Source organism: Onychostoma macrolepis, chromosome 03 (genome assembly GCF_012432095.1).
Source record: "Onychostoma macrolepis isolate SWU-2019 chromosome 03, ASM1243209v1, whole genome shotgun sequence".
NCBI lineage: Eukaryota > Metazoa > Chordata > Actinopteri > Cypriniformes > Cyprinidae > Onychostoma > Onychostoma macrolepis.
In genome coordinates, this window is record NC_081157.1 from 30,839,373 (window position 1) to 30,865,012 (window position 25,640).

The 25,640-nt window shown below is 38.4% G+C and overlaps 1 protein-coding gene across 2 annotated transcripts in view; it reads right to left on the reverse strand.

Annotated features, from left to right (window-relative positions):
- Positions 1–542: 542 nt before the first annotated feature.
- Positions 543–25,640, reverse strand: part of epn2 (epsin 2) — a 30,800-nt gene continuing 5,702 nt past the window's right edge. Inside the window, exons 3-9 of one of the 2 annotated variants that reach the window (XM_058769340.1) lie at positions 14,375–14,487; positions 10,502–10,603; positions 8,509–8,626; positions 5,522–5,689; positions 5,294–5,383; positions 5,010–5,207; positions 543–3,342 (exon numbers count right to left, since the gene is read on the reverse strand). In XM_058769340.1, coding sequence (XP_058625323.1) covers positions 2,990–3,342; positions 5,010–5,207; positions 5,294–5,383; positions 5,522–5,689; positions 8,509–8,626; positions 10,502–10,603; positions 14,375–14,487 — 1,142 coding nt within the window. In that variant the 3' untranslated portion in view covers positions 543–2,989. Of the gene's footprint in view, positions 3,343–5,009; positions 5,208–5,293; positions 5,384–5,521; positions 5,690–8,508; positions 8,636–10,501; positions 10,604–14,374; positions 14,488–25,640 lie in introns of both variants that reach the window. The other variant, XM_058769339.1, reaches the window with a different exon arrangement.

A 25,640-nucleotide genomic window follows, 5' to 3' on the forward strand; every position in this document is an offset into this window, starting at 1 on the left:
AACATTACTGAAATGAAATGTGAAAAGTGAGCTTATTTTATTTCAGCTAATTGCTAAGGCAACATTTATCACTTTAACTTGATATACTCAAATAAAATTAAAAGCGCTACTAAAACTAACGAAACTCATAAAACCACAACAAAATTACTAAAATTACTGTTTTTTTCTAAAAAAAAAATAGAAATCAAAAGATTAATCTCATTCAAAAAAAGTTTGTTTACATGCTATGTGTGTGTACTGTGTATATTTATTATATATATATAAATACACGTACATTTATAAAAAAGAAAAATGTTAGATTTATATATAAAATTTATACAATATATAAATATACACAAGTATAAATATACATACAAATATATTTTTTAAATATATACACATGCGTGTATTTATATATACACAAATATATACAGTACACACATTTATTTATTGTTTTGAAGCCCTAATAAAAACCATAACAGTATCTTAATGATGCTAAAATAATACTGGCTCCAGCGCCACAAGATGATGTGATGTCGGTTGACAGCATTAACAGACAGATCAAAAGTCATTGATACAATTTATTTGTTTTACCACTGCAGCTACAGGTCCTTTTATCACTTGCTGCTGTTTAGATGGCAATAAAACAATCACACTCCTCCTGTGACTTTCCTACAAAACCATTACACAGAAATAAGGTACACGACAATATGTTACAATAGAACAGATGATAAATTATATTATACAGTTATAATGCCAACAAGTTGAGCACATATCCATAAAAGCAGCCTGCTCCCAGTAATATGAGACAGTTTGGTAAATACACAGACACAATAACATGGAAAAATAAAATGTTATGCATGTTCACAAGGTTAGTCCTCCACAATAAATGCATAATGAGTACATAATAACAGAAGAACGGGTGATACACGGTAACAGCAAAACAAGATGGTCGAGACAAATTGAGCTAGATATCGTATGGATTCAAAAGTAAAACTAGTCTGCATAATCGAGTACAGTGATGTTCACTAGCAGGGAGTCTTGTTTAGCAGGATCAGTGCCTGCCTTAACCATCACGGCAATCAAAAGCGCATTACATACAACTTAAAGCTGTCTTAGCCACCCCCACCCCCCAAAATGCCTGAGTATGCCTGCAGATTATTGACCATAACACACCCAGGCTCTGCTACAAGGCTGCATGTGGGAAGTACTACCACAATATTTCCAGCAGAGGTCACTAGCTCACAGATGAGAGAAACCGTAGAGTCAATACTCTAGCTGTAATAATAATAATAAAAAAAAGCAGGGATAATGATGATAATAACTGGGGAACAACTGAAGAGAGATAAAGGTGTAGTCAGTTAGGAAACAACCGCAGCTCTGCATTTAAAAAGGACAAGCAAAGTCACTTTGGTAACTACTATCGGTGGCAAACATTGCCATCTTGTGCTTAACCTGGTTGAATTAAAAGTGTAGACACAGCAAGCCACACAAAATACCAAAGTCTAGGCGTTCTTGCTTTAAATGGACTGCTAATTGTGATCTAAATCTCATTTAATGATAAAACCATGGGCAAAATAAATTTATGAATACAGAACAATGCAAATCAACCACAGGTTTCTAGCTGTAGAAAGATGCATATGACCCCAAACATACATGTATACCACATATTCAACAAACAAACAAACAAAAAAAGAAATCAATCATACAATCTATTACATGACTCCTCCCACACTATAACCTGTCTTAGCATGTCCACACATTCTTGTAACACTATAAGCAAGTTAGCTTCGAATACAGAACTGAGGATTTAGTTAACGGCAAGCTCTGATACACGCTTGGCTTTTTTCCCGACGTACATGAACAGATTGCATTAGGAAGCAGTGATTAGTGATACAGCTGTCGGTTATAACAGTAAGATGCATTAGGACCTGACAAAGATATACCAACACCCATTTCCTCCCGTTTCCCTTTGCTCCTTCCATACGCACGCATACATAAATTAAAAATAAAAACATTACTGAAATGATCACATTTCAGATTGTTGGATACTCACAGAGAAGCGGATGAAAACTAATCATTAGTATGGATTAGCTGTCGAATAGGGAGCTATGCTGTGCAAATAGTGAGCCGTACTGAATCGAAAGAACCCATTCACCCAATAAACAACGTCTCGGGATTGTAAAGCAGTAAAAAACAGGCTTCGGTATAAAAGTTGAGCTGTATTATGATATGCAAACCAACTCCCCATCATGCATTAAAAATGAAAAGGAAGAAAGAACAACTCTCCACTTCAGTATGAAGTTCATCTTTCAATGCATCAGGTTTGAAACCATTCACACATGCAGTTCGCAGACTCCCTCCTAGTCCTCGGCTTCGCCCGTGTCTTAGTGAACGGTTTCCCATCGCTTCTCACGCTAAGGACTACTGTGGGGCCGACAGTCAAAGGAAGATTAATCAGAGCATGTGCAAAATCCCTGCTTAGAACATCAAAATCATTTCCATGTAAACTGACAGAGAGTCCTCTAAACTGTCTACTCAAGCGTATTGTAAATACACATAGTGTATATGCACTGCGTAGAACGTACAGGCTGCTTCGATTAAAAGGGTTAGCTTTATCTAGCACGCTGCTTTCAAAGACTAGAAATTAGAAAAATTAAGACAAACCAGTACTCCTAGTTTCAAGCCTCTGATAAGAAAAATAAGCCATCAGAAAAAGAAGTTAAAAACAGGAAGGTTGCTCCCGGGAAGAAAATCTCCTAGACGCTGTATCGCTGATGGTTTCAGTTAAGGAAATTTAGAAAAGAATACCAAATCGTCGTATGGTACCAATTTCTGACAGGAGAGGGAATCGCCTGCCAGTGTAAAACCTGTAAACACCACTGCTACTCCCAAAAGTCTCAAAATAGCACACAGGTTTGGGGGAACACAACAGACTACGTTGTCTATGCCATAGGAACGGGGATGAGAGAAAGATTCGTGTGGGTTCCGGGGAGGCAAATGTTGTTCCTCACAATAAGAAGGGGTTGGTTGTGCCGCCGGCTTGTGTCGCTGCGCCTGTGGGTGGTAGCCCTCCGCTCATGAGCGGCTGGGGCATGGACATGGAGGCTGGGATCCCCATGTTTGGCATCTGGCCCACGGGCCCAAGAGGAGCCATGCCGGCCATGGGTACCATTGAGACGGGGCCGGCTGGGGGCATTGAGGACAGAGGCAAGGGCTCGTTGCTTCTCTGGGCCACGCTGAAGCCCTGTCCACTCAGGCCCATCATGGGACTGACTCTCATCTGGTTGAGGGTGGGTGGCTGTGGCTGGTTCACCTGGAAGGGGTTGACCTGAGCTGCAGGAGCTGAAGCTGCTCCCGAGACTGAAACGAGACCAAAGGGAGGTACAGGTGAGTGCGCTGCTTAATGAGAAAAAACAGGGTATCTGCAGGGTTTTTCAAATCAAATTTAAGGCTTTTTAATTAAAGTAATACTCTGTCTATTCAAAACAAACCAACACAATCTCAAAAGCTGCAAGTTTAAAATGTGTTTTAATAAAAATGTAATGAAATCAGTTCCAACATGTTAATGCATACACACAGGTGGAGTGATATTAGATTTTGCTGAGACAGTAATAATGTCTTTAAAGAAAGACAGATTTTAATAAAATCTCTATACTGAATGTATATAGTGTATATATTTACAACATATTACTATGAAAAACGTACACTGTCATATTCTTCAGTACAGTACACGTATGCGTGTTCTAGGTCAGCAGCACCACGAGCATGTGTTCACGTGCAGCGGAGAAGAATTGAGTAAATTTCTTATTTTTGTTTTCTTTGCGCACAAAAAGTATTCTAGTAACTTTGTGAAATAAATTAATTTCACATGCACAAAAAGCAGCAAACAACAGAACACGAGGATTCACATGGTCATCATATCACACCATACACCTGCAGCAAAAACAGTGCAACAAGTAGCGTAGTATGCAGAGTTTTGGTTCATTTTTGTGCTGCGCGAAAGGAAACCAGACGACAGAAAGTGGCATCCTATTTTTCTTCAGGCTTATTTTACAAAAGCACAAAGATTTGTTTTTATTGTGAATGTACACAAATAAAAGCAAACCTTTTACAATTCCAATTATCTTTATGACTAAAAGGAGAAGCCACTTCCACTGTTAGAAGGAAAAAATTCAAGTGATTGCGCCACCGCCGCATGCATGCACACAGCACTGCTACATTGACAATGCAGCCTGTTCATTATCATAATAAAATACAGTCAGTTAAACATATGGAAAACACACACTGCTCAGTTTAAATATGTAGTAAAATCTGTGCTGTTAAGCATCATCACCGTACCGCCGTGATGTTATGCAAAACATTTTGTTTTACGTGGATATTGGCATTCAAATACATCGCAAATACGGAAACATTTGATTTTGTGTCGAATGAGAGACCCAAGAGTCCCAGTCTAAATTAATTTGTTTTGGCTTGTCATATATATAGCTATAGCTTCTTTTATTTTTAATTCTTGTTCTTTTCTAAATACTGTTAATTGAAAGGATTTGTTGTAGAGTGAGGGGAACTAAAATAGCCTAGCTATGTTTACAGTGTTTATTATAATGTTTGTAAACATTTCATGTTGGCATTAGGTCTATTTCCGAATGAAATAAAATGCGACTTGTGTTTTTTTTTTCTCTCTCTAAAAACACCTTTTTTTTTTATACGCATAGCGTATTTTAACCATGCAGCAAACCTTTTGAAATATTTTGATAAATTACAGAAAAAAAAAAAAAACGGTCGGTTAACATCCCTAGTTAGAAAGCTCTCGGATTTCATCAAAAATATCTTAATTTGTGTTCTGATGATGAACGAAGGTCTTACGGGTTTGTAACGACATGAGGGTGAGTAATTAATGACAGAATTTAAATATTTGGGTGAACTATCCCTTTAAAACGATAACTGACCTTGAATTTTATAAAACTGAATTTAAAGACCCCTGTAAATGTACAAGTGATCCCTAGAAATATGTAATTGGTTAAGGTTACCTCCAGCGAGGAAGGGGTTGGAGACTGGAGCCTGCTGGGGAGGTTTGGTGACCAGAGAGTCTAGGTTGACAAGCGCGGCGTTGGGACCCAAGAAAGACTCTGGAGTTTTTCTGGTTGGGCCACCCGGTACGTCAAACAGATCAGAGCCTACAGACAAGCTGGTCTGTGATGGCAAGGCAGAGCTTCCTCTACCATCACCTGTAAAATAAGCATCACATCCTCATGTCATTCCCAAACAACGGAAAACACTTCTTTTAACTAGTAAACTAGTAGTCAGCATTTACCTGTCACTGCTGAGGAGCGAAGACTGTCAAACTCAGAGAGGTCCTCCCTGGAAGTACCATTTGGTGTGGAGAAAAGATCAAAGCTACCCACTGAGGGAACACAGTTGGGATTAAAAATGAAGAAAGCTTTTAATTTTTAATATACAAGAACGCAAAATAAGAGAGCAGTCTTATTTCTCAATGTAACACAAATACATTTTAACATGAACTTCAGTTTTCAGAGCTCACCTGTAGCAGGGGCTTTGGGGCGGGTGGCAGGCATTGGGCTCCAGGGATCAGCAGCTGCAGGAGCTGGGGTCGACCCCCAGGGGTCACTGCTTTTCAGAGGTGCAACTGAGGAAGAGGCACCGGGAAGACCCCAGGGATCCACAGGAGCAGCTGGCTTAGGGGCTGCACCTGGAACATACACACAGATGTGTTAAGTAACACCGTAGGTAACACTACAATGAAAAACCACTGCCACTCCCCTTAATCTGCATCAATAACTGAAAAAGGCCTAATTTTAAAAAATCAAACCCTAATGAGTTGCAATATAATGAAAGTAGCAGCAGGTCTTTTCTTCCATATTGTGACAGCTGAATGAAATGGATTATTGAAAGAAAAAAAAAAAAAAAAAAAAACAGTGCCTGAACTTGTTTCTATCCATTGGTTGTTGACTGAATGAAAGCAGATCTGAATGAGAGCCTTAACCTGCCATTTCACAGGAAAACTGAGTTATGACATTTTGATCTAAAATGACAGAATTTATGAAAATTAAAAAAGGCACAGATGAATCACTCACAAGATGTATTGAACTAGACAATTTTAAGCACAACACAATTAAGAGCATACTGATATAAAAGTTAATGTTTAACTTCCTTAGAACAGAAACCAAATGGATAAAACCTGTACAAACTACAATACGACAGGAAGAGAAAAAACTATTTGGAGACCAGGCTCAAATTCCAAGTTTAAAGTGGAAGTGAAACAGTCAGTCAAGTTTTCATTTAGTAAAGTTATTTCCAAATTAATAAAAATAAATAAATAATACATACATACATTATTTACACATATATATATATATATATACACACACACACACACATATATACAAACATGATTAATGTTTTGTTATAGCTGTAGAGCAAGGACGCTGCCATCTTGCAGTACCACCGCGAGTGACGTCACAGGGTTGGTTCGCTCCATTGGCCAGTTAAGTAATATATAAGTATTTTTTTACTTTTTGTACACACGCTTGTTTAAATGGAATAAGACGAACTTGAAATGACTGTTGAGCCCATAATAAGTGCAACTGCTTATATATTTGAGCCGATACCACGAGGGAGCCGAGAAGTACTGCCGTTACAGGTGGAAGAAATCGTGAACCTGCTCTGGTTTGGGGTGAAGAGCGGGTCGGAAACCAATCGCGTTTACATGCATACTCATCAAAACAGCCATTAACATAATATACTGTGCATTTGCTTAAACAGGCAAGAAAGTGGACTCAATTTGGTACTCGCGTGCAGTCCGAGCAGAGCGATTTTTGCGTGCGTGTGCAAAGAAAAAATCTGTCACAGCGCGCGAGTACCTCATTGACATATCGTTCGTGCTAACTCGCAATTTAAATGGCTTAAAACAGTTTAATGTTTAAACTGACGAGGCTTAAAACACTGAAGAATGAGAAAGCAGTACTAGCCCGATCATTCAGATATGCGATTAGTTAAAACACCGCATTCTCCTAACAGCAGGTACATTCGCAAGAAATGCCTATATGCTATTATTTTAAATCTCCTAGCAATACTTAACTGGCCAACAGAGTGAACCAACCCCGAGACATCACACGCGGTGGTACTGCAAGATGGTGGCGCCCTTGCTCTAAAACAGGGATGTCAAACTCAGTTCCTGGAGGGCCGCAGCCCTGCATAGTTTAGTTCCAACCCTGCTCCAACACACAAACCATGTAGTTTTCAAATAAGCCTGAAGGACTTGATTAGCTGGATCAGGTGTGTTTAATTAGGGTTGCATCTAAACTCCGCAGGGCTCCGGCCCTCCAGGAACTGAGTTTGACACCCCTGCTCTAAAAGCTACAACAAAACATCCTTTTTTCTTTAAAATGGTTTCATTAATCGTGTTTGTTATATTTTTTTAATTAAAGTGGAAATCACTTTACTAAATAATGAAAACTTGACTGGCTGCTTCACTTTCACTTTAAGATCAATCACATATACTTCAGAAACATGAGATCAATCCATTATTTTAAATCTACTAGCAATACTAAAATTATATTAAAAACAGTTGCAAAAACAAGATAAATTCTATTTTACAAATGAGTGTGACAGGCAAGTACAAGTAAAATGGGAGTAAAGGTTATTGAATATACAGTGAAACTGTATTTGGCAGTATTTGCTGTTTCCACTTCAAGAGGACATGCACCCTTGCCTCGGTGCTGCTCTCCATATACTTCATGACTTAAGTCCAGCTTAAACTTAAAAGAACTAGGCTGTTGGAAGAGGAACCCTTTACAGGCTCAGCACTCTCTCAACCAGTGCGGATCTGAATACTGAGTCTCTTTGTTTTGTTCACACTGGAATGCACAACTACCGGCCTAGCTACATTACTGAGCTGCCATGAAGGGCTGCAGGCCCAAAAGACATTATGAAATAGAGCCTGAGGGGGGAGGGGGGGCTCTAAAAGAAAAGTGGGCTTTTGGCAAACAGGTGGTCCTCACATTCTGACCATTAACTTTTTTTTAAATAATTTTGATAAAATTTGATTCAAATCTGCCTTAAATTGTAACAATAAAGCTAGTATCTATTATGAAAATGGTCCTGGTGGGATAAGTGCTCTTTTTATTTTTTACAAAGCCTAATGTGATCAGCACAGCAGGAAGCTGATACAAACTGTTGTCAATGTGCTATTATTAGCCACAGCCAAATGTGATCTTGTATGTGACGGGTGTTTACTTGAGAAACTAGCTAGTGTTTGTGTGTGTCTAGCTTCAAGATAATAAACCTAAAAATAGTGTCTGTTTATATATTTTTTTTTCCCCTCCTGATGAATCATTAAATCCATTTCAATGCTGCTAAGCAGATGTTTCAATGTAAAAATTAACAAGACCAAGATGGACAAGTCTACTGACACACTACATAACTGCCAACTAAAAGTGCTTTATAATCATCATGATATTTACAGACTAACTGATATTGTCAAGCCCAAGTTTGTGTGTGTCTATTTACCGTAGGACTGCCAGGGGTCTGAGGCGGGGCCTGCTGCTGCAGCTCCTGCCCCCCAAGGGTCCGATGTTTGATTGGCAGGGCCCTCGAGAACCGGGTCCATCAGATCCATCAGAGAAGACTGTGGAGGCTACATACACACACACACAACATGAGATTAGCGCCCACAGATATCTCTCACCATCCAAAGCAATCACATCAGTTTTAGTGAATAAGAACTTGGAAGCTGATCTGAACATAAATACTCACATTATGAGTAAACAAGTCCGCAAGCAAAGAAAGGGAAAAAGAAGTTCATTGAAGAGATTAATGAAATGGCTTTCTGGTGACATTATTTAGCTCATAGTAGTATAAACAAAAAACTGGTAGCATAGTTTAGAATTACACAGAAATCAAAATTTAGGTAATAGAACATTTTCAGGTAATATACATTTGGAAAACTGACATACTGAGGTTTGACGGGTTGTACCCCATCTAAAAACATTTTTAAAAGAATTACCTATTTGGATGTGCTCATTAATTGAGAGAACAAGTGGAATATCTGAACTTAATATATGTGTCACACCACATGACTATTTAATAAGAACTAACAAAGGCAAAAGGTGACAATTTCACAGCCCCTAAAAATACACTACTGTTAAAATTTATGAGGTCAGTAATGCTCTTTTATAGAAATGAACACTTTTATTCAACAAGGAAGTATTAAATTGATCAAATGTGATAGTAAAAACAATCAAAGTTACAAAAGTTGGTAACACTTTACAATAAGGTGTCATTTGTTAATGTATTAACTAACATGAACAAACAATGCATTTGAATGAATGAATGAAGCATTTATATAGCGCTTTGTGTATTGCTATACACCCAAAGCGCTTTACAATCATATACACTATTTATTAATCTTTGTTAATGAAAATCCAGTTGTTCATTGTTTATTCATGTTAGTTCACAGTGCATTAACTAATGTTAACAAACAATTTGTGATTTTAATAATGCATTAGTAAATGCTGAAATTAACATTAAGATTAATAAATGCTGTAGAAGTATTGTTCTTTCTTAGTTCATGTTTACTAATGTTGTTAACTAATGAACCTTATTGTAAAGTGTTCCCCAAAAGTTTTATATTTCAAATAAATGCAGTCTTAAACTTTCTATTCAAGTGTATCAAAGTTTCCACAAAAATATTGAACAGCACAATACAGTTTTCAACATTGATAATAATATTAAGTATGTCTTAAGCATTGAATTATCATATCATAGAATGATTTCTGAAGGATCATGTGACACTGAAGACTGGACTCATGGCTAATGAATGTTCATTTTTGCATCACAGGAATAAGTTACATTTTAAAATACATTTCAATAGAAGAGTTTACAATTTAATAATTGAATGTACGTAAAAACATAAATTGTAATATTTCACAGTAGTACTTTTCTTACTGTATTTTTGATCAAATACATTGAGCATAAGAGATCAAAATCTTATTGACCCCAAACTTTTGAGCAGTGGTGTATTTATATATTCATAAATTCTAACCTATAATAAAGCCAAAATATTTACTGAAAAACAAGTCTGCTCTACCTCTGTACAAAAGAGTTCTTCTCTACTCTTATGTTAGATAGCATCATTAAATTAACCATTTGGCTTTTGAAGACTTTGAATGAGATGCATAATATGCACAGTTCCTATACTGTACTTTCACAGAATTGTGAAGCTTGACAGCCCCCGATCAATATATGCTTTTGATATTTGAAATAGCGCAGAATGAACATTCAGGTAAAATGTCTTTGTTCTACAGAAGAATGAATATCATACATGTTTGGAATGATATAAGGATGATCAAATGATGACCATTTTAATTTCTGGGTGAACTGTCCCTTTAATAAATGAACATGCAGGAGGTAAGGGATGTGTAAACATTCTGCAGAGTTTTGTGTGGCCACAGATTCAGTTAGGGCCTGCTGATGAATTGAAGCGCTCAGAGGCTGCACCTACCTCTTTCTTCTTCTTGGCTGTTTTCCCTGCGTTGGTGTCCTTGCGGCTTTCTTCCAGAGCCATCTGGAGCCGTAGGTCATCCCCACGACGCATCCTCTCCTCCTGAACAACCACACACAGACACACAAAAGAATTCATGTTATATCACACACATTATGGAGTATGTGCCGTCTGCTGAATCACAGCGTGAACCTGCCGCCCTGTGTCCTATGACGATACAGCCCTGTTGTTGTGATTCACGATGATTCAGCATCAAAATACAGTTACCGAGGCATGTAAAAATCTGCAGATTACACAATTACACATTGAAGCCAAGACTCAGAATTGTGTTAGCAAACCAAGAGACACACCCGACACTTTGTTTCCTCAAAGGGTCTGTTTCAAAGGGCAGAGGAGACAGGAAGGAAACTAGAAATGTAAAATATGTCAGTGGGAGGCAACCGAGGATAGGCTGTAATCTAGTCCCTATGTTAATTTGGTGCCAGTAAATAATTTTGTATTTGGTTAGCCATATTCACAACAATTAATGCTTACAAGCTGAATGGGTGTGAGAACAGATCAGCTGTAGGGTTCGATCTACAAACCAACACATTTGAGCATTTTAATAAAATGTTTCAAACTCTCCAAGTGAAAATCTTCCAAAACTGGAAATTATCAGCAATTATCAAACATGGGTTAAATGAGGCTGTAGCACAAGCAAAGCCCCTTTAAAGAAAGCCATTTCGCTTAATCAGTGAACATTTCTAATGTTGCTACATGCAGGACATTTTAGTGTAAGGCTGAAACATGAAAGATTTATGCAAGAGGCAAAGAGGACAGAGAAAGCAGAAAAAGCTGAGATGAGTGATGCTCTTTCACCGTTTCACCACAAGCCTCATTATACATCAACGGTTAGAATGCTATGGTTCCCTTAACCTCATAATGATCACAAATCTGGGACATCTGACTGTCTCATACAATTATGTCCACTTTTTAAATGACCCCTAACTTACATCAAGATCTGACAGGGAAGGCGCTCACAGAATGAATCACAATCCCTATAAGACACCTGACAGCTATACACTAAGAGGCAGGTTTAAGAGGGCCAACAGCGATACACAGAAATGTAGGAAGTCCCTACTGTGCACCTCCCTTTCAGACAAGCCCCTCCTCAACAGCACTAACATGCCTGCTTTTTTCATTTGTAAATTCATCCCAGATGTCCAAGCACGCACACGGTTCCTTCACATTATTCTTAGAGCAGCGAGCCCCAAACATATTCAGAGCCTTCAGGAACATTACATTTCCTACTGTATCAGCTGCCCCACTTCATCACTTTTATAAGACATGTAAGATGCGGTTTTAAATCCCACCGAGACAGCTGTGTGGTTGTATGACTCCCACACTAATTTGTAAGCTTCCTAAACAATATCCTGTTGCTGGTCTGGCCCCATGTTGCAAGAAAATGACAACTATGTAACATGTAATTGGGAAGAAAACGAGCCAGCAGAAGGTCATCTTTCCTATTCCTTGATACCATGCCAATTTGAAATATAAGTACAGTGAAAGTGGCTTTCATGTGATGCAAATAGCCCTCAGCTTGCAATTAGAAATAAAACATTTTCCTAGAAATAGAGTAACCATATCACCATTGACTAATTATACAGTGACCCGGTTAGAATGTGTAAAAGATGTCTGAGAGGCACAGTAAGGTAAATCTGCATCTGATAAGACCACAGCTGTTCAAAGCTGTAAATATAAATAAATAAATAACATTTTAGGCACCTTACTCTAACAATTTCCACTCCTGTCTCACAAATATTTTTCCACATTTGATGTAGTAAATTAATATTTGATTATATTCACTGTGGCTACATCTTGCTAATAGGGAACCATTAGAGCAGGCATCCTCAAATCTGGCCCACTCCTGCAGAGTTTAGTTCTAACCCTAATCAAACACACCTGAGCATGCTAATCAGAGTCTTCAAGATCATTAGAAAAATCACAGGTAGGTGAGTTTGATCAGGGTTGGAGCTAAACTCTGCAGCAGATTGGCCCTCCAGGGAAAGATTTGAGGAACCCTGCATTAGAGCAAGTCATTCTCTGAAATTGCTTGCTGATTGTCTGGGTGGTGGAACAATCCGGTTTTAACTATGGAGTGATGTTCATTCATATTAGGACAAATTAAAAACAAGGAGTGAAAACAACCAGAATTAATAACTGAAATAAGTCAGCAAAACCAGTCAGTCTGACACAGCAAGTGGAACCGTATGGCTGTGATTTGGCTAAAATAAAAATCACAAGCCAACAAGTGCAGAGATGATGCACTGTTTTATATTAAAATCTTCTCCAAATATTAAGACTTGGAAAAACTGATGGCCTGAATAGGCCTCACACCATGTGATGTATGTTTGTAGGCCAAAACTTGGAAACAAATTAGCATTTTAGCACTTGTTACATCACCCAAAAGTCAGTGGGTTACTTGAATGGGTTTTTGGTTAAATGCCTGAAATAAGTTCTGTGGTTAACATAAGCTCAAGATATTTTCATGTTTTCTTTTACAGTATACTATACACAAGTACTACCTCTGGTGATTCTTTTGAATCTTTCATATGTCTTGGAAAAAGTCTGTTACAAACGAGTGGCTAAATAGGTCTACAGAAATTGTCAGGGACAATCAATCAATAAATATATAAATAAAAATAAAATAATAATAAATATATATATATTGTGTTTACAATCATACTCTTGCAAAATACACTAACTTAAACTTTCAGGGAAAAGGTTATTTTTTTTCATTAAAAAAAAAATATATAAAATCTGAAATAGCACTATAAAAGCTCTCTTTAAAGGATTAGTTCACTCATTAAATTAAAATCTACTCACCCCAATGTCATCCAAGATGATCATGTCTTTCTTCAGTCGAAAAGAAATTAAGGTTTTTGAGGAAAACATTGCAGGATTTTTCTCCATATAGTGGACTTCAATAGGAGCCAACAGATTGAAGGTCCAAAATGCCGGTTCAGTGCAGCTTCAAAGGACTCTACACGATCCCAGCTGAGGAATAAGTGTCTTATCTAGTGAAACGATTGGTCAATTTCTTAAAAAAAAAAAAAAAAAAAAGAGGTATATACTTTTTAACCACAAATCGTCGTCTTGCATTACGTAGTCACGCTGGAAAGGTCACGTCGCATGACGTAGGCAGAAGTACCGACCCAATGCTTAAAAGTGTGGAGGAGGAGGACTGTTCAAAAGTTCTTGTATGTTGAATGACACATTTATATGTCTTTGTATCAGTTTACGGTTTAAAATGTGCGCATCCTGGATGTTTAAATTTTTTGAAACCTAAAAAATATCTTCCGCTAGGAAAAATTATTACATTTCCAACATGATTACATAAAGCGTAAAGTCATGAATGCATGTCGCAGAGCTAGTGCAACTGGAGCATTTGTGCTTAAAAAGTGCATAAATTTTTTTTTTTTAGAAAATAATAATCGTGACCAATCGTTTCACTAAATACGACCCTTATTCCTCGGCTGGGATCTTGTAGAGCCCTTTGAGGCTGAATTTAAACCACAAATTATCCCTGTTGAAGTCCACGATATGGAGAAAAATCCTGGAATGTTTTCTTCAAAAACCTTAATTTCTTTTCGACTGAAGAAAGAAAAACATGAACATCTTGGATGACATGGGGGTGAGTAAATGATCAGGAAATTTTTATTCTGGTGTGAGCTGATCCTTTAATGTACATCTGTGCTTTTAGGTAGCCCTGCCCAACATTAGAACTCACTGATCCAAAATCCTTCTCATTAAGCATCATAATAAATCATAATTAGCTGTAGATGCGTCATATCAGGCAGCAGTTTTAGGGTGGCATTGAGTGACATGATGTACCTGCTCAGCAGCCTCTCGGCTCATGGCAAGAGCCAGTTGCAACTGTAGCTCCTCTTCTCCACTGGTCTGAGGTCTAGCTTGCTCCAACTCTGAAGATGCATTGGGAGATGTGGCTAAAAACAAACAAAACAAACATATGATGATATTATCATTCAAGCACTGCAACCACACCTGGCTGGGTTATCTTAAGGCAGGGCACGGGTGAGCCAACAAGCACACATTACAATTACTGTGGAGCGGGTTTTATCAGTTACTCATACGCCACGACACCAAGAACACAAGAACAGCTCTTATCAGTCATTCACATCTAATCACCCAATGACTACGAAGTTATTTAAAGAGGCAAAAGTGAATACTGAATGAACATCCATGAGTGTTGCACGTGCCAGGTCAGAATGAAGCAGCCAAATTGGGTAAATCACAACAGCCTACTGATTATAAGCTTGTTGCTAAACCAGAGGACAAGAGTACTTCAATACTGATCAGATTAGGCCAAGCCATGTGTTTAGAAAACACAAGTATCTCTAGCCATTTCGGAGCACATGAATCAGTCACAGGCCATTGAGAGCCAAACACCTTAGAAAGTACAGGTCACAAGGCCAGAATTAATACCACGCTCAAAACCACCACAACTGCTCAAACTATAAGCACATTACACACGACAAAAAGAGCAGCATGTTTGTTTTAAAAGTCCCATGAAATCAAAATTGAAGTTAGTCTTAAGGTTATTTTTGTCAGTGACAAAATTCGCATTTAGAAGAAATAAGCATTCAAAGCTTGCAGTTCGTCACTTCCGCCAAAACGGCTCAACGATTTTTTTTGACGTCACATCGTACTTCATCTTCTCATTAAACTTTGTCCAATCAAATGCTCTCTAGAATTCAAAGCACCCGCCCCCTACACTATAAATAGACGCTGAAGCCGCGGCTGAAATAAGTCACTTGTTCACAGAATTAGTATTTTCTGTACGGTGAATGGCACGTAGTGCACTATATAGGGGACAGGGAACGATTCAGACAGTGTAAATATGCTTTCCATTAAGGGAAAAAAAAAGAAGTCTGGTTTCACACTGTGTCACGCTAACCACCGCACCGCACCCACACCCTGATCCGGTCCAGAGACACGATAGCACGGAGTGGATCACTCGCGAGTCGGCGCAGACCACAAAACGTATCGGACCTATTTGAATTCTACACAGAATGCTATATTTTATAGCAATATGGATGAGATTGTGGCTGTCATACCCTGTCAAATACGGCTTTACGGCTCTGAACGGCTTTAGCCCAAGCTGTGATATAAACGAACGCTATTGGCCATTTTTAAAAGGGGCGGGGCTGCTTGTTATGTCCCGCCCTGTCTTCCTGTTTCAGTTAAAATGATGTCAACACAGAAAAAAGGGGCGGTCACACTGCACTTTTTATTCCATTGACTTCCATTCATACGCATGCGAATGCGTCAGACCGGAAACGCATGCCCAAGCGAAAAGTTCACATATTTCGCTGCGTTCCAAAGTTCAAGCTTGGTGAACTCTGCCATGTGAATTCACATCACATGACACCGTGTGACCAATGGCAGATCGTAACTGAATTAAAAGAACATAAAATTAAAACTGCAGTGCTGCAGTAAAGTGTAGTAGATTGTATGTTTTCACATTTTAGATGTATTATTGTGTGTCATGTGTAGAATTTAACTTTTTAAAAAGACGCTGCAGAGCATGACGTCATATCACGACCGTTGCAGCGTCTGAGGGAATTTCACATGCTCAAAGTCTAGTGTGACCGCGACTTAATGCTGCCTGTTTCAAAGCATTTCAGGGGACCTTTAAGGCTCTGATGTTTTAAGTCACCATCATTAGTCTAGGCCAGTGGTTCCCAAACCTGTCTTGGAGGCCCCCCTGCCCTGCAACTTTTGTATGGCTCTCTTATCTAACACACCTGATTCCACTCATCAGCTCGTTAGTAGAGACTGCAAGAACTAAATTGGGTGTGTCTGATTAAGGAGACACACAAAATGTGCCGGGCAGGGGGGCCTCCAGGACAGGTTTGGGAAGCACTGGTCTAGGCATTTTTGTTGTAAACAGCATCAATCAATAGACTGCTCGTCTGTAATCCATAAGATCTCTGACAGCCATTAGGCCTAGTCTTGATGTATCACTTCAGTAACAACACTGGACCTGAAGAATCTCAGTGCCTTTTGAAACACAAGCTTCCCGGTTTCTAAACCCTGAGGGACTAGAAATTACGACCAAAGGGCTTGAGTCTGTGGGAAAAGCAGTAGAGGCGAACAGGGGAAATGAGGCAGCGTGGGCGTGGAGCTTCGGTGAGATCACAGATGACATCAGAAGTGCTTCCAGTCCGCACCACGCCACCCTTACTGGGCTAAAATGGAAATATGATTCATAAGCCAACTGCATGGTTCAAAGTCAATTTCTCAGAATCTTTAAAATAGCAAGGTAGAGTTTTCATTCACAGTCACAGAGAGATTTTTGATTATTGGCATAAAGAGTAGTCTACTTTTTTTTTAGCTTATTTTGGGCAATAACCACAAATACAGACAGTAAGAGACTGACTGACATGCAAAGCAACCAATCTGATTAGAGTCAGCTAGATGAAAAAGTGCCTTTCACATTTGTATGCAACCAGACAGTAAGTGAACAGTCTGTCTCAATAAATAGTCTCAGCCAGCACAACCAATGGACTTCTTAGACATCATTGTGGGGCTGAGACAAGACTATTTTATTAATAAATCTGGCACTGTTCATCATGTATGCTCACATTAAGGCTACACACAAGCAAACTGCAACCACTATGGTTTTTTTTTTTTTTTTTTTAAATTGCCATACAAGCATATGGCTATTTTCGTTACTGTCTGAAATAAAGCTGGGTGTTTAACTAATAGTTATGCGTTTAACTACTGAAATATTCAGTTGTATCTGAAATGTGTTTCAAAATGTGGCCAAAATTATTTTCAAAGAAAATAACTGGTGTCACATTGTTTGTCAAATTAATTCAACAAATTTTAAAGGTAATTTGATTTAAGCAAAAAAGTATAATAAAAAAAAATGTTTTCGCAGTTTGGAGGCACGTGCAGAGTTTGGCTGCATTATGTTGGCTGACGTAAAGGCATCCAGAATCTCCTTTAAACAAGATCAAGATCTTTCCTGAGCTATTGGTTTAATGTGCTGTCCTTTGACTAAGAGGGTGTCATTCACTCTGAAAACAAAACTTAGGATCTAAGAAAAATAAACAACTTAACATTATACAGCTTTAAATACTTTGTCTTGGATATGTGCACCTGTGAATTTCTCACACACAGTTTACCAACACAATGAGCTTTTCATGTGCATGAAACTGATAATGGGGGTGTTTTCAGTGCAAGCCATAAAATAACAATTTTGATTCAATGACAGAAGGTGTGCACAAGGGGAAAATGCTTGTTTTGACATCTGACGATGACTTCATAAGAAGAGGTTTCTAATTTAGAAACTTAAAAGGTTTTAGAGGTTTTCCGTCAGCCGTTTTATAAGCAGTACAGTCACACTTCAATTCACTCTACAAGAGAAGTTATACACTTGTTGATAGCATGCGAGTTATTTCAAGAATACCTAAAAGATTGCCACGTAAAACTGCAAAGCCGGATTTTGTGAATCACTCCAAAAGACAACAATAATTGGTGGCAAATTTGTATATTGTGCTTCAAAAAAAAAAAAAATCCAAAATACATTGTCAATGTTTTTTTCTTTGGTTGTCGAGTAACAACAAATGCATGCAATGACACAGATAGGGCCTACTACTTTTAGCATGTATTTTTATGATTTGGCTGGATAGCCATCACGTTTGAGCTAATGTTTATTTGACAAGATCTATGTATGTGTGTTGATGTTTATACACAAATAAAAGCGTACATTCAATCTGCTCATATAAAGTGACAGTCTCTTCAGAAGACTTGGTTTAAACTGCTCAATTTATATGGATTACTTTTACAATGTCTTTTTAGTGCTTTAAGCTTGAAAATAGTGATTACATAGACATTCAAATGGATTAACAAAAATTTGAGAATATTATCTTCATTTGTGCTCAGAGGACAAATGAAAGTCTTATAGGTTTGGAACTACATCAGTGTATGTAAATAATGATTATGTTCATTTTTGGTTGAACTATTGCTTTAACTTACATGATCAGTGAAAGACAAAACCACATAATAATCTGTTGGTTCTAGATCAGGAAAGCTATATGCCAGAAAATCCTTATAAATCAAAAGCTTCTATCATACAACACTATTAATTTTACAAACCAACAAAACCACATCTTAACATTTAGCACCTAATTTTCTTCAGTCTGATGAAGTGTGAATTACATGTGACAGAGCCCATTTACACTTTCTGGAGAAACAATACCAGGAAACTAGTAGAGGAATGCAAAAACGCTCCTGTTAACAATTCAGCTTTTCTTCAAACTCTTTTTCCTTTCTGTTAATGACTCAGCTGTTTACATCCTCTTTCATGCAATGAAGCTCGCTATACACTTTTTCCGTCTTCTCCTTAATCCAACACGTTAATGCATTTGATGACAAAATCAAAATCTAGGAGGTGGTCACAATTTTTTTTTTTACTTTCTATGGTTAGGTTTTGAATTGTGATGAAAAGAAATTGGCTGACTTCTTTCGAGCGTATCAAATACTTTTTTTTTTTTTAATACTGTATAAAAAGAGGCAGGGGGTAGTAGCAAAAAAGGAGAAAGACATATGCAGCTTCCTCCCTGAAGCACAGGGCAGAGCAAAAGACCTCTGGGAGTTCAGGAATTCTGTCTTCCTGTAACGAGCTGAGGGAGAGGGGTGGGGCGTGAATAGCACGCAGCTGTCCGGGGCAGACGTACAGCCACTGAGTGCTGCAGGGAGGCACAAGAGAGGATGTGTCTCCTGCAGGGTAACAGCAGACAAGCAGTTTCCTGGTCTGCAGTGTAAAGAATTTGCACCATGCAGTCTGAGCTCCAGGTGTGGAGAGTTTCTCAAAATGAATTCAACAAAGTTGACTCTTTTACAACCACACCAGCCCATGTTTAGTTGTTGGTATTAACAGCAACATTTCAGAGATAATGGGAAAATATCAGCAGGCTACCAACCTTTTATTGTCGGTAAAGGGCTTAATATGGTCCTCAAGAATAATGCAGCCTGTAACATTTAAACACGCTTCAGTTCAAGAGCTACAGCGAATGTACCTGCTAACCTACCACACAAAATAAATACCTAACCATTAAACTAGTCTTAAAGGTATAGTTTTCACAAAAATGAAAATTCTGTCATCATATGATGCTGCTGATTAGGGCTGGGCAAAAAAAAAATAGATTTTTCGATTAATCGTTTTTTTTGTTTGTTTTTTTTAATGACGTCGATTCGATATCGATTCTCAAAAACCGCGAATCTATCTTTTCCGGTATTTATTTCAGCACACATTTAAAACAAGATCTGATTAAAGTGATTCTTATTAGTCTTCTCCACTAGATGTCACCCTTATTTACCGATGCGCGATGTTACATCAGAAAGCCTGTCATTCATTCAGTGCTTATCATGGCGGAGAAACTGTTGATGAGAAAGAACAAAGCCATGCGCGTGATTCGTAATGCTCAGGTGAAATGAAGCATTTGATATCACGCATAAGGTGCCATGATTTCCGCAATGAATGAATGAATGAATGAATGAATGAATGGCGCGACGCACTCTTTTGTTTACTACACACATAATAAGCGGACGACGCTCGTGGTGTTTTCATCTTCTGCCGTCTCACTATATGATATTAACACACTGCTGCTCTGAGAGTCATTTCATAGCATTGTACAGTTTAATTTGAGAAAACTGTCATATCACATGATATACAGCAGCTGCAAGTTCCTCACAGCAACCTGTCAAAATAGAAGTTTAGTTTAACGTTAAGCGCAGTCTTAAGACTCAATGCTACTACTACTAATAAATATTAATAAATCTTTATTTTTAAAGGAATAACCCTATTTGTTTTCTTTTTAATTTTAACAGTAAACCTCTGTTGTGCAGCACTTTGTTTGCCAAAAAATAAAAGGGTTTAATTTTCATTTGATAAGGATAAATTAAATTAATATTTTATACCTTCATCTGATTACCAGAAAAATTAAGAACATTTTATAGGGCTCTATTATTGTTTAAGAAAGGACCCTATACAAAAAAATAATAGGTTTAAAATACAGACCTGTGGGTCTTAATTTCTTTTTATTAATTCACTATTTGTAAACTGCGTTTACTGTTCATTTTTTAGAAATATCAACAGCTTTTGTCTTAAAACTATATTCACTGAATGTAATCAACAAAAAATAGAGAATCGAATCGAGAGCTTGCGAATCGAAATCGAAATCGAATCGGGACATCTGAATCGATACCCAGCCCTACTGCTGATGCACTGCACCTTGTTCACAAGCGGAGGAATGCACACGCATGCAAGGATGGCTCGATACCATAATTTTGGCTTCGGTACACCAGAATGTAATACCTCGGTATCGATACTAAATCGATATCATAGGTTACAAATAACCAGCCTCAAAAGATAAGTGAATTGAAAACAATTATTAAAATAATAATAATAATAATAATAATAATAATAAAAACAGATTCATATCTTAATACCTTTGTATCAAACTATAACAAAATATCTAACGGGAACATAGGTTACATTTTGACTGAGTTTGAAGAAAATAAAATACAACTGAAGTAACGCAATTAATGTAAAGTATTATTCTAACAGTCAAAGTAATATTCAAAATCACGTTATTATTTCTCTCTCTCTCTCTCAGACTGTTTACAGATTTCAGACTCAGCCAAAGAAAAAGCATTAAATATAAATTTCACTCTCTCGCTCGCTTCATATTAGCGGTCGGCAACGTGGCAGAAACATTCCCTTCATATTACTGATAATAAAATGAATATAGCAAAACTCTTGCTTAATTCAAATTCAATTAATATTCGAATGTACAAAATGCAAGTGCATATATTACGTGACCAAAACTTCACTGGTTCTAGCGTCACACATACACATTTGAGCTTACTGTATCACATCTGTACGTGCGCTGATCAGTTGTAAATAAAAGTTCAAATTAAATCTGAATTTATGAATGATGCACTCACCTGAATGATGCACTCACTCAACCTTAATTCTCTGAAAAGATCAGGATGAGCAAGCAACAAATAAAAAGGTTTGAAATTGCCTCCTGTGGCAACTCATGATTTATAACAACGCTTGCATACAGGTGCAGTATGGTTAGTACGTTCACCTTTGTCATCTTTTGTATGCAGAGTAATGCCATATTTCACTTCTACTGTTCTCTTTATTTATTAATTTTGGGTGCGTTGATAGTTTCATTTGTTTGATCCATCGCGTTGTTCTGCTGTCACATTTACCGGTTGCGCAGCAATTTGGGAAGCACTGCCGCCTACAGGTGCACTTCGCAACAGCAGCATATGAAATATTGAATTGAGCAAAATTATGATATCGTACCGTTTGAAATATAATATATACACTGGTATTTTTCCAGTACCGGTATACCACGCATCCCTACATGCATGTGTCGTGGTGCGGTCTTGAACGCGCATCGAAGACTGACACGGAAGAGAGGAAATTGTTACACACAAAGTATTCTCATAGCTTCATAACATTACGGTTGAACCACTGATTTCACATAGACTACTTTAATGATGTCCTTGCAACGTTTCTGGGCCTTGAACATGGGTAGTTGCGTTGCTGTCTATGCAGGCTCAGAAAGCTCTTGAATTTCATCAAAAACATCTCAATTTGTGTTCCGAAGATGAACAAACATCTTAAGGCTGGAATACACTTCACGACTTAAAATCTGAACAGATTTTTAAAACCCTAGGCATCATACACGAGGGAAGCTGGCCATCATTAAATGACTGAGGATCACACACTACCAGACTTTAAAGTCATTCCAATCACAAATTCATGCAGAAACGTGTGCCATGTTGCTAGGAGATGATTGACAAATGAAAACAATGTGTGTTCTAAAATTGGCTGAAAATATCAAACATGTTTGATCTCCTCTGACTGGGTGGAATCTAGGACTGCACGACATATCGCATGTGATTGTCGAATCGGAGCTCAGAATTGCAGATGAATCACCTGCGACATTGAACGTGATATTGCGTAGCTTGTCAGTGAACTATGGCTCTGTGTATTAAATGGCACTCCATTTGAAAACAGGTGATGGAGATTTACTGCTAATCACAGAACCGGCTTTACTGACGAGATGCGCGTGACAAATCGCATGCAATATATCGTGCAGCCCTAGTGGAATCAAAGTCTGAAGCTAAAAAAAAATCAGAGTCTGTGACCATAATATACTACGTGATTTTCTGTGGAATCTGTCAACTCTAATCTGCAGACTGACTCTGACTGTCAACAACTAACATCGATTTCTCCAAACTGTAAATCAGAGAAAAATTGAGGCAAAAATCGTGTTGTGTATTCTAGGGATGGGTCACGATTTTCGAATATTCGATTAGTTGATTTAATTATAGAATATCGAATGTATGTACATGTGATTATTGTCTTAAAAACTTTCCCCATGTTTTCCGTGCTGCTGCTGTGGTGACGTGTTCATGTAAGCAGAGGGTGGTGCTGACAATAACGCACCTAAAAGCTGTCAAAGACAACAGAAGAACACATTGTCTCACACGCACACTGTAGACTTGCGTGGCATTAAAAAGACTTGCATAACATATAACCGTTACAGTAACTTGGGACGATGTCAAATAAGAGCTCTGTGTGGACCACAAACACCCCCGACTGGGTTAGAGGTGTGGCTGAATCCGTGAAACGCTTTCTATAGAGCCACTAAAGGGACACAGTAAGCCGCTTGCTAGCGGTAGCCTGTTACATTACAGTACATAAATCTTCACTCACCACATAAACAGATGATTTGCAAATCCTGAGCACCACTGACAAACATCTAATCTTACAAAATGTGTGGTAAGTAATGCCGAGCGCTGCTCTGTACATATGATCGCGAATCTTGAAAGTGAAAGTAAAAAAACAGGTGTGTGTTCAAAAGCGATTTCAATGCCCCGCATATTAATAACGGCTCCCTGATACCCGCACTTTATATACAGTATAATTACCCAACGAAATAATTGCAACAGAAGATATTGAAGTATATTTTTCCTCCCATCTCATATTTATTCCCTTTAGGGATTCAATTATTTGAAACTGAAATGTCCTAGCCTTATAAGCAGTTGATTTATGCTAATCGAAGGACTGTTATGTTAATAAGTGCCGTCATTCAATTATGTTTATAATATTAATGTTTCAGCACGTTACAATCATTATATGGCTTGAGTTAAGGTAGCCTATCTTCTGAATTAAACAGTTTATCATACAGATTGAAAGCATGAATCCCATCTCTCTCCCTCTCTCTCTGTTGATGGGTGTTTGTGCATGCATGCAGGGGAGGGGTGCGATTTTCAAATAACTGAATACCACCCATCGATTTTCAAATATTATTTTTGCTTGGAATGCCCATCCCTAGTGTATTCCAGGCTTTAGATACCGTAAGTCTCCTAATCTGGCACTAGATACATAGTGCGTTCAAGTCCTCCAGGGAAAGTTTGTACAAGTTTGGAAGTGCATTCAAGCCACTATGGTCAGAGTGCAAAAATTCAGCAAAAATGATTAACCTCTATAAAATGATGAATAATGAAAGTGCATTGGGTGTTTTTTCTTTTTTATATTTGCATCTGATTTATGAATTGCATTGTAAATGGAATAGTTACATATTGTGTCATTTGTACAATACCAGATACACCCCCAAAACTGGGGGTTTAAAGAAACTTATGAGTTTTCCACACGTAATTATGATCTTTCCTACATGACTTCATTGCACCAAAAGTACCCATCAACTAGGGGTGTTCGATATGACTATTTTTGATCGTGGATGATAAAACGACATTATTTGGATCTGCTTTAAAGCCTTGCCGGCTAAATGTTTTATTCACGCGCTGGTTTGACGTGCGCTTTTTCAGAGCCCATACACCTGAAGCGCGCGCACTAAAATCCTGTCAAACAGCGCCTGATCACTGAACTAAATTATCTTTTACACTAATACTGTCAAAACACACAAGGTTTATGTATAGACTTCGTTGGTTATGTCTAAAATGAAAGTAAACAGCTGAGAGAAAACGGATGTGTGCCTCTGTATAGATGCGTGCAGGTCTTAAAGGGGCAGTATTGAACATGCTACCAACTGTCATCAAAGGGATAGTTCACCCTAAAATTTTATTTCTGTCATTATTTACTCTCACATGTTGTCCCAAACCTGTATTAATTTCTTTCTTGTGCTGAACACAAAAGAAGATATTTTGAAGAATGTGGGTAACCAAACAGTTGCTGGTCCACATTGACTTTGATAGCAGGGAAAACAAAAATACTATGGAATGTGTCACTGGGGACCAGAGCATGTGAGCGGAGCTGAGCGGTCAGAATTTCCGCTCCCCGCTCATGTGGGTGTTCGCTCCCCCGCTCCACCGCTCAAAGTCGCACCAGACCGCTCCACTCAATTCCGCTCCCCGCTCACCTACTATTTCATCCGGCTCCTGTGAAATCGCTCAACGCTCGCTCAAATTTAAAATTCCTCTGCATGCCTAACACCTGCCGTTTTCAACCAAAGCCTTACGCCTGGGACACACTGCCTGCGTGGCGGACGTGGAGCGGGTTTGTTGCGTGACTGCTGTGGAAAAAAATCCGCTTCACTTCTATTCTGTCGCAGGGCCGCGGTTTGCAGTGTGGTTGGACCGCACCTGATACGCACGTATTCCGCAGGCAGTGTGGCTGCTCTAATCTGTTAACATAGGCACGGAAAGGAAAATCAACACACAGCAAACCCGCTCCACGATGCGTCCGCCACGCAGCCTATATCCTATAATTGTGCACCTGTATGACCTGTCGGTTTGCTTTTGGAAATGTTTCACGAACTCCATCTCTCCTTCACAACAAACGATTTTTGAAGTGTAGGCTGACAGTTTTGTTAATTGTTGAAGGTACAGGTGAATTCTGGGTGAATTTGTGCATGCCCTAGACTCGTGGTGTGAACGGTATCGGAGCGGAACCGGAGCGAGACAGAGCGATCGCTCCGGCCTTTGGATAAAAACCCGCTCCGCGCTCCGACTATATTTCGCACGCTCCGCTCCCCGCTCTGCTCACATGCTCTGCTGGGGACCAGCAACTGTTTGGTTTTCC